At 38.6% G+C, this 10,789-nt stretch overlaps 1 protein-coding gene across 1 annotated transcript in view; it reads right to left on the reverse strand.

The window, feature by feature from the left end:
- The window catches only part of BOLL (boule homolog, RNA binding protein), a 73,807-nt gene extending 63,338 nt beyond the window's left edge, over positions 1 to 10,469 (reverse strand). The window contains exons 1-3 of the mRNA XM_027563788.1: positions 10,380 to 10,469; positions 5,936 to 6,079; positions 3,130 to 3,221 (exon numbers count right to left, since the gene is read on the reverse strand). Coding sequence (XP_027419589.1) covers positions 3,130 to 3,221; positions 5,936 to 6,079; positions 10,380 to 10,400 — 257 coding nt within the window. The 5' untranslated portion in view covers positions 10,401 to 10,469. The remainder of the gene's footprint in view (positions 1 to 3,129; positions 3,222 to 5,935; positions 6,080 to 10,379) is intronic.
- Positions 10,470 to 10,789: the final 320 nt, after the last annotated feature.

Genomic DNA, 10,789 nt, shown 5'->3' on the forward strand with positions numbered 1-10,789 from the left:
ATAACTTTTTTAGCAATCAGTTATTGTACTAGAACCCCACTATTAAATAATACCTTAAAGCAGGGTTCCCCAACTTCTGGGATCCAATGCCTGATGATCTGGGGGTGGAGCTGATGTAATAATAATAAAGTGCACAATAAATGTAACATACTTGAATTATCCTCAAACTATATCCCCCAGGTCTGTGGAACAACTGTTGCCACCAAACTAGTCTCTGGTGCCAAAAAGGTTGGGACACTGCCTTAAAGGATTAGTTCAAAGAAAGAAGTTTCAAAAATTAAGTTAAATACACCAAAGTAAGAGTTCCAAAAATGAAGTTCAATACACCAAAATATCTTACCTCTTGTAAAATTTTTTGTGCATCTTCTTGTTTTCAAAAGTGACGAAGCCATACCTAAATAAATCCATTAATTATTATAGTAGAACCATTACATTGATATTATACTAAGATAAATATATATATTTTTAGAATGGGCCACAGTAGGAATGAACATTTTTCTATGGTGTACCAGTATGCAAAACTTAGAGGAGAATTGTTCACAGCTTAACATGGTTATCCTCTTAAAGGGAGAGGCCTAAAAAAAAATAACAACCCAGGATCTTAAAACAGTATCAGACCAGAGCTGTATGCAAGGCAGGAAAACATGAGAGATTTGTGTTCTGGTTACAAATTAGGGTGCAATAAATTTCAGCCCAGAGCAGTAACCTCCTTTTAAAATGACATAAGTTTGCTTTCAATAGAAATCAAAGTATAAAAAGAATCTTTAAAAAATTAAAAATTGAACATGATAAAATATTTTATCTTGGTAAATGAGTACACATATTATTTACTATTGTTAGCATATATAAACTGAGAATGTAACTATTAGTATATTTCCCAAATAAAATAAGTTAAAATATTATACAACCCAGGTTTTATATCTGCTTTTCATATATAATTGTTATCTTCAGAGTATAAATCATATGATCAAGATACAAATACACAGTATAAGTGAAGTGAAAGTTGCTCAGCTGTTTCCGACTCTTTGAGGCACCCACAGACTTTACAGTCCATGGAATTCTCTGGGCCAGAATATTGGAGTGGGTAGCCATTGCCTTCTCCAGGGGATCTTCCCAATCCAGGAATCGAACCCAGGTCTCCCGCAATGCAGGTGGATTCTTCACCAACTGAGTCACCAGGGAAGCCCAAGAATACTGAAGTGGGTGATCTATCCCTTCTCCAGGGTATCATCCCCACCCAGGAATCAAACCAGGGTCTCCTGCATTGCACATGGATTCTTTAACAGCTGAATTACACAATATATGCCTTGTCCAAAAAGACAAAATAGGTAGATAAAAAGGGATGAAAGAAATAAAAAGTACATCCCCCCCCCCCCCCAATTTAATCTCTATTTGGATAATTTTAGGAAACTCTCTTGAGTAATGCTCAACTTTATTTTCCTCAAATTGTGTATGTACGTTAAGTTCCTCAGTCGTGTCCGACTCTTTGTGACCCCATGGACTGTAGCCTGCCAGCTCTTTTGTCCATGGAATTCTCCAGTTAAGATTATTGGAGTGGGTAGCTGTTCCCTTCTCCAAGGGATTGTTTCAACTTAGGGATCGAACCCAGGTCTTCTGAATTGCAAGCAGATTCTTTACTGTCTAAACCACCAGGGAAGTGCCAATTCATAATTACTAATAAGTAATTATGTATCATGTAATTAATAAACATTTACTATTTTATTCAATTCATAATTACTGTATTGTATATGAATTTCCTTTTTCAACAAACGAATTTCTTTATTTGCTCAAGTATTAAACAAGGGCTAAAGAAGTATTTTACACTTTTTAGTAGAACACATATACCACCCAGTGGAAAAGGCATAAAATACAGTCTACACTGCTATGTGTTATTTTCAATGATTTAAAAATGGATATTACAAATTCCATTAAGCCAAATATAAGTGGTACAATTTCACTTCATCATATTATTTTTGTCGGGCTCAGAAGTCTGTTATATGCAGGATTTGTTTATATTATATGTTTATATCTGTTAATCATCTCTGCAGGATCTCATCTTTTTAGAAGTGTCCACCTATCATATTTACATGTAGTTTCCCACTAATATTTTACCCATCTTATTGGTCCTTTCTTTTATGCCTATGAATATGTATATATTGCCTCTTTTTCAAGAAAATAATCATTCATTGATTTCTTTAACTTTGCAATCAAACTTCTCAAGTGAGTACACTATGTAAAACTACCTTTTTCTTCTCTGATATTTGGCTTTTGTAAATACCAATTCACTAAAACAGCTCTAATGTCACCAGACATTACTAGCCAAATCCTAGTGCTTTATTCTTAATTTTCATTCTCCTTGATTTGTCAATTAAAAATCATTCTCGCTAAGATTATATTCTTAGATTAGTCCCCTGGTTAGGTCTCTGAGGCACAAGCTACAGACATTCTTTTGTGTCAGCCTTTTCCAAATTAAGTTCTCTCTAGTCTAAAGCAGGTATACAATTCCAAAGTATCAGATTCCTTTAGTTTCTGGTTCCTTGGCTACAGGACATCAGCTACTCAACATTAAGTGCTTACTACCTAACAATCAATGGTCCCTCAGCCTTGCAAGAATAACTTTACAACAAATTAAGGAATATTAAAGCATCCTCTTTCCTCTAAAATACCCACGCCCCACTCCCCAACACATGGAGATCAAAAGGAAGGAGAAAGCAGCCATGAAACTCTCTTTTTAAAAATGGAATCAGGACTTCCCTGGTGGTCCAATGGTAAAGAATCCTCCTGCCAATTCAGGGGACATGGGTTCCATCCCTGGTCTGGGAAGATTCCACATGTGGTCAAGCAATTAAGCCTATGCACCACAACTACTGAAGCCTGTGCACCCTAGAGCCCCTGCTTGCTGCAACTAGAGAAAGCCCAGGCACAAAAATGAAGAACCAGTGCAGCCAAAAAACCCAAAACACAACCAACGCCCCACCTCCCCACCAAAAAACAACAAAACAGCCAAACTTCACTACAACTTCCTTCTTAAAAAAAAAAAAAGGAACCAAAGTAAGGCAGAATACAAAATGTAGCAATCCAATAAAAACACAATTGTTAATTCTGTGTACTACCTATAGTGATACTAACCCTTTGGAAACTCCAGCTCTGTCATTTACAATCTTCACTTCTTTTACAGATCCATACTGGGAAAAAAATTTTCTTAAATCATTTTCATTTGTCTAATGGTATAAAAATAAAACACAAAAAACCCCATTTTAATTGATAAAAGATGAAATAACTTCTGCTTGTTTTGGAGACAGAAAAGGCAACACAAATTAATAGTATGGATATAAGGATGCCTGTCATCATAAAAACTGCATGAAATCACTAGGTTATTAAAATTAATATTAATACTTTGCTTTATGCAGAGTTAATACTATGTTGTTAAATTATTACATAGCAATAAAATATTTTAAGCTGAGTTTTCTAAAACTACAAATAAAGCTTGTTCTCTAGTTAGCTATTTTTTGATAAAACTGTACTAGGCATGCCTATAACTATACTAAGGGCATATTATTATTGGTTCTTGTGATTCAGAGAGGCCTACAGTCATGGCAATGGAACTAGGTTATGCTGGCTTCCACCAGTCACTCTATTTTTATTTTAAAATTTATTTTTAAGGATAATTGCTTTAAAGAATTTTGCTGTTTTATGTCATACAATCACTCTATGTTAATGAGCATAGTCATCAGGAAAGTTAAGGTCTTAGAAAGGAAATATATTTACAAAAGTACCTGAACTCAATTTGTGGTAACAACAGAGAGGCTACAAAACTTTAAGTTTTTAGACATTTTATCTGTAGTCAAAATACATACGGACATTATGATGATAAACAAAAAATATTGAGTCATAACTAGACTATCATGTATAAGATGTCTACAAAGATGGTCTGGCATATCTGGCAATTAAATAATCTCATAACAGACCCACATCACCTTTCCCTACAGCATTCACTCTAAATTCATTGCAATTTCATTTTCTGGTTCAACTGTGTTTGCCCACAAGAAAAACTTTAAATATTCATAGAAAAAATTTTTCTTTACATATATATCTAGGAAAAGACACGCCTAATGGTAGAGCAATACCTCTTGAGTTCCACAGGTACCTCACTGCTTTAGAAAAAAAATAAATTTTAGTTGGTAACCTAAAGCTTGCTAAATTGGATGATGGCAAATACTGAGTTAATCTAGGTACAACAGTCTCATTTCAATAAACACAAAATGGAATCAACATCAAAGATTTCTATTAGAGACTTGAAAACAAATTAATTAAACCATTCTCTGATAGAAGAATCACTAGCTCAATTTTACATCTCTATCTCTGTTAAAAACGAGACAGAAAGTCAAGATTATCAAATATTAAAAGGGATGGGCTCTAGGGGTCTAAAAAGAAGAATTTTATGAAGTTTGAGACTGCTTGCTACTGTGTTAAACTACTTCCTTGATGGAAATTATCTATGGTTTTGGGTAAGGTGTAACTCTAAGAGGGAGAACCTTACCAATTAACTTAAAGCTAAGATTGTATTGTAATGGCCCCCAAAGTTTATATTGTAGCTGACAGGCTTCAATAAAAACCGACACTAAACTAATGAGAACCCACTGTATAGCACAGGGAACTCTACTCAATGCTGTGGTGACCTAAATGGGAAAGAAATCTAAAAAACAGGGGATATATGTATATCTATAGCTGGATCACTGTGCTGTACAGTGGAAACTAAAACAACATTGTTAAGCAACTATACGTCAAAAAAGATAAAAAAAAAAACCCTACACTTAACCTAGCCATACAAACTATTATATTGATGGTTTATTTAAAAATATGCTAAGCTAATATAATATAAATTCTGAATAAGAATATTTAACTTGAATATTTATGGTCAGTTATTAATATTTTCCATGGAAACAGGAAATCTTTTTAAAAGTAAGCATTTCATAAGAAATTATTTCCCTTAATTTATTATTAGTGAACCAATCACACACTTGCTTAAGACTCATAATTCTGATAAACACACTGTGACATTCATCTTGAGCAGCAAAGAAGCAATTCCATCCAAATTGTGAGACCCTGATTGTTGGAAAACAGTGAGTGATAACTACTATACCCTAATTGCACAAGCATTTTTTTTTAAGACAACTCTCCCTGAAATTTCCAATATGTAATAAGGAAGCCTGGAAATCCTTCTATATATTCCCTTGGAATAAAGAATGTTCCACTTAAATTATCGATGCCTGCCTTTCCCGTAGGTGTTTACAACTGCCTCCCACATGGGGGTGCTGCAAAACATCTCACAAAACTATGCCTCTCTGAAAGAGTGAAATGGCTGATTATTTAAACATATTACTGTTAAGATGCTTTATTCTGACTAGGACACATGCCTTTTTTGGTAATCAAATTGTAAATTCGGTTACAGAAGCAATTTGCAAAATAGAAGTCTAAGAAGTTACTCAGGAACTGAAAATAAAGTTGGGATAAAGAAACAGGACTTCATAAAACTGTTGTGTTTATTTTCTTTTTCCTTAATTGAGTCATCTTTTGAAAATTTTAATCACTCATTGTTTGGGCTATTGGATTATTATGTAAAAAAAAGTATAATTAGTGTGATATGGTGAAATAATGTGGAGCTATCAGTCAGAAAACTAGGATTCTAGTTTTCACTTTGTCTCTAAGTAGTTAGGTGACTATAGATACGTCAATGAGCCTCAATTTCCTTGTATGTGAAATTAGACAATTATACATACTCTACTATAATAAGACAATTTGAACCCTACTAATCATTACAAAAATATTAAATACATTATTATTTTTATAGTTGCACAAATAAACCATTTCTGAGAAATATAATAAAATACTTCTAACAAAAAAAATTCACTATATTGCATGCATTATTAGGTACCTTAAAGTCAATTCCTCCTACAAAGATGCGATTAGGGATCACTGTTCCATATCTTGGGGCACTCGTTGGGTTATTCAAAGGCACAGGTGACACAGGATTAGGGGATGGAGATAATGAATCTGTTTGCGTCTGATTTGATGTTTGCTGTAAAATAAAATTCTTTTAAACTCAGTACTGGGTATAAGTTTTAATGCAAGATAAAAGCATTTATCCTTCAAAAAGGTAAGTATACTGACAAAATGTAGTATTTTAGACTTTAATTTTATGCTATTATGAAGATTATAGAGCTAATAACTTTTGAAGGCAAGAAAAATATAATAAATACAGAATCTACTCCTCTACAGAGATCTTAAATCTTAAATGTATCATTTAAACATACATATATTAATTACTATTAAATGTACAATTTAAATATTTTAAGTATTAAGAAGGAATATTAAACTCAAAAAGAAGTTTAGGAAAGAGAAAAGTAGGACAGTTAGGACAGTTAGGAGCTGGCCTGGTACAACAACTAGGCCCTGGTGTTGTAAGAGGTGTCCGGGATCTCACAGGTAGGCTGTGGTGTTCTCTTGTTAACACCAACATTGAGCAAGGCTACTATTATTGTGATGAAAGAAAGTGAAAATCGCTCAGTTGTGTCTGACTCTCTGTGACCCTATGGACTATACAGTCCATGGAATTCTCCAGGCCAGAATACTGGAGTGAGTAGCCTTTCCCTTTTCCAGGGGATCTTTCCAATCCAGGGATCGAACCCAGGTCTCCCACATTGCAGGCGGATTCTTTACCAGCTGAGCCACAAGGGAAGCCCAAGAATACTGGAGTGAGTAGCCTATCCCTTCTCCAGGGGATCTTTCCAACCCAGGAACGGAACCAGGGTCTCCTGCATTGCAGGTGGATTCTTTACCAACTGAGCTATCAGGGTAGTGTTACTGTGATGGGTGAAGATAAAAACAAGACCACTCCATATCATACCTACACACTGACAGAAACAAAAGCACTGCCCAAACCATAAGAATGACCAAACATCCTTTTATCCTGCCTGACAAGACTGACTACTCCTTCTTTATCAATCACAAAACTTTAGCTTCAATCTCTTTCTTGTCTTCTAGTTAAGAATTAATGTAGCACTGGTGGTAAAGAACCTGCCTGCCAATGCAGGAGACTTAAGAGACGCTGGTTTGATCCCTGGGTGGGAAAGATCCCCTGGAGAAGGAAATGGCAAACCACTCCAGTATTCTTGCCAGGAGAAACCCATGGACAGAGAAGCCTGGCAGGCTACAGTCCATAGGGTTGCAAAGAGTCGGACATGACTAAAGCGACTTAGCACAATCATAGAATTATTCCCACTTTCTGACAACATGCATTTCAGAGTAAAACCTTCTTTAAACCCACTCTAAAAAGTGCTAATACAAGCCTAAATCCTATAATAAGTTCTAACATCCTCTAGTTCAGAAGGCCCCATGTTCTTCCTTGCTGTAATTCAGAAGAGCCAACTTTATTAAACTATAGGTATATTTGTGGTGGTCTTTGGCTAAAGGGCATTGACAAGTAAATACATTCTGACATTTAAGTTCACTGCTTTTCAACTCTAAAGTCAAATTTTTAAATGCACTTGGCAATTTGAAAAGTAGTCTGATTTTGAAAAAAAAAATTTTTATACCCATAACTCATAGGTATAAATTTTTATACTAAAGTTTTTAATAATATTAATTTTTACTTTATGCTAAAGAACTGAGCTCATATTCATATATTCAGTGTCAGTGTATAATTCTAAGTCAGTGGATCTAATTCAGATTTTAATAAATACATATTAACAAGTAATGGAGAAGAAAATGGCAACCCATGCCAGTATTCTTGCCTGGAAAATACCATGGACAGGGGAGCTTGGTGGTTCATAGTCCATGAGGTTGCAAACCGTTGGACATGACTTAACGACTATAAAAACAATAACAACTAACATATAAGCCTTTGCACAACAGCAAAACAGTAGATAGACTCTTAAGGTACACTGGGAAAAAAACAAGACTTGGGAATAGAATTTTAAAGAGAAACAAATATAAGAACTTGCTATTTTCCTTGTAAGAACACTAAAGAGACTTCTGAGACACTAAAAGAGTTCTTCAAAAAGCTTCAAGTTCACGACTTAAATTCTCTGAAAAACAAACTCATGAAAATTAATTTCCCACTTAGATAACGGAGTTGTTCTTTTTCACACTGCTCTCCTTTCACTTCACTGGCCAATAAACCGTAATCCCTAAAAATTAATCTCTGCAAGATGTACAGAGAAATATCTAGGCCAGTGGTGACTACCAGGCCATAGGCTGGAACTTTTGGGGTCTATTGTCCATCTAGTCTTAAGAGGGAAAAACGCTCCCTAGTAAGGGAGTTTATAAAAATATCTCTTAAACCACAAACTCATCATATTTAATAATTGCTATGTTGTAGCTGCCAGTTAAAACTGGGAACCCAATCTTAACAACATCCTCTCAGGGCATTTGAAAGTTAATTTATAACTTCAGTCACCTGTAAGACATAGTGCCAGACTGGATGATTCTGGGATGTTTCGTTTTACTTTTCGACTGTGGATTTGTATTGCTAGAGATAACTGAACAGCTCTGGCAGATACAATCTACTCTACCTGCCTATTTGTTTAGAGAATGCAGAAATTACTTACCTGCAAAATTAAAAAAAAAATTCATGAAATTCTCTTCTTTAAAGCAAAATGAATTCAATGGATGAACTCTTTTGCTTTCAAATTTAGTTAAATAAAACTCCACTGGTTTTTATTTTTATGAGAGAAAAATGACATGAATGGAAGAGAACAAAGTGCTTTACTTCCAATCTTAAGAAATCCTCAACACGGAGGAAGGAAAAACACGAACTTTGTACATTCTATTCACATCATTCTTCTATTTTTAAGGTTCCTATTCTATTGTGGGTTCCAACTGTTTTTTCTCCTTACCACTAATCACTTTCCAACACACTATGTAATTTATATTACGTTTGTCATCTCTTTCCACTATATTGTAATGTTCAAGAAAAGGGCTTTGCTTGTTTTGTTCACCGCAGTATCTAAGACCATATATAGCAGGTGTTCAATAAACGTTTGTTGAATAAAGAATAAATAATTTCTTCCTGCTCATGATACACCAACCTTTAGGTTGTGGGCTGAAGAATACAACATGAATAAAACCCTAGAAAATATTTTAATCTTGGCAGTAACAAGGCTCAAGTAGAGGCAATCTTTAAGTTCCTTAGAGACAGCGATTTATTGAGTTAATTCAGAATGCCTCAAATTCCGCCAGCAAAATTTTGCAAATGTATGAAAAGCACCTAGCTAGGTGCTGTTTTGGGGCAAGCAGTAAGTAAGGGTCCTTAGCTTAGTAAAACTTCTAGTACTAAAAAGTTTATTTAAAATTTCCTCCAAAGCAATGTGCCCCCACTGCCTCCTCCCCTGGAGAATTAACCTCGAAATTTATCATCTACTCTGCCAATGAAGAGAAGAGGAAAGAGACGGGCTAACCGTCGCAGTGAAGGACTCGGCGCTCCTTCCCCTCCGAGGCCAGCAAGCCGAGGTGCTGGAGGAAATGGCCGCAGCAACAACTTCCTCAGGGTCTCTCAAGTCATCGTGAACTGGAGCACCGATTCGAGGATCCACCCCCTCCCCACCAAAGTGCGGGAGGGAAAAGAAGGCTAGCCAGCGAGAAATTTTGTCCCGCAAACCCGCCAGAAGCAGTGGCGGGAATCCTCAACGGCACAGACCCAGACGCTGGCCTCGTGCGTAGCAGGGCCCCGCGGGCATCTCGTGGCACTCGCTGATTGGCTGCCGGCGGGCACGGGGTGAGGCGCGACGGCACGTTGCCGCAGCCCCTCGGGCCTACTCGGTCTCCCACCCCTCCCCCACCCGGCCCAGACTGGCTTGGGCGCGAGTGTCAAAGTCCGACCTGTGCCCAGGTGCCCCATATAACCCACACTCGCCCTCCCCCAACCCCCACCCCCAGCCAGGTCTCTCAGGACTTCTGGTTTCCACTGACCGGTCGGGAAGAGGAGGGGATGGCCACCTGGTCAACTCCTCATATGGGCGGCTAGGTTGAGTCTGGCTGGAGTGAGCGTCAAAGACGCAGCCGAACCTACTTTCGGCGGGAAAGCTGGTTCTCTAGCCCGAACCCAGCCTGGTGCACAGGACCCGGTCACCCACGCTTCCCGGAACCTCCCAGCCAGTCTACACCAGTCCAGGTCGGGCGTCGCACCTGCCCGACCCCACTACACAACCCGACGGGGCCTATCTTCATGGCGGTCGATGAGGCGCCCTGTCCACGCTTCTTGCTGACCATATAGCGAGCTCTAGACTCGTCCTTCCAGCCCCTCACAGAGGGCGCCCACGTTGCTCCTTCTCCCCGCTATCCCGGGGCCCAGGACTCTGGGCCCTGACCGCCGTACTCACCGCCCCGGACTCGGTCTCCATCTTCCTCTCTGCTCTTCAAAAGCTAGGGGGAAAGGCACAGAAACCTACAGTTCGTAAGCACCTTCACACCCAGGAAGCAACACCACGCTTCCCGACGGAGACTTTCTCCCCCTGGCGGCTACGGCGGCGGTGGCAGCTGCAAGGGCGCAGACTCGAACCCAGGGCCTGAACCTACCACCCGCGGGGATAGGGAGGGGCAGACGACGTAGCCTCGGGAGGCGGGTGGCGGTGCGGGCGGGCGCCGCAAGCCCGGGAGGGGCGCGGGCGGGCAGGTTTCGGTCGTGGCCCGTGGTCGCCGAGCTGGGCCGTCTCAGGGGTAGAGCGTGCAGCAGGTCGGGGCGGGCGTGAGGTGAGCGGATCGAGTGCTCTATTCTCAAGCCACTCTCGTC

This window comes from Bos indicus x Bos taurus, chromosome 2 (assembly GCF_003369695.1).
Source record: "Bos indicus x Bos taurus breed Angus x Brahman F1 hybrid chromosome 2, Bos_hybrid_MaternalHap_v2.0, whole genome shotgun sequence".
Classification (NCBI taxonomy): Eukaryota; Metazoa; Chordata; class Mammalia; order Artiodactyla; family Bovidae; genus Bos; species Bos indicus x Bos taurus.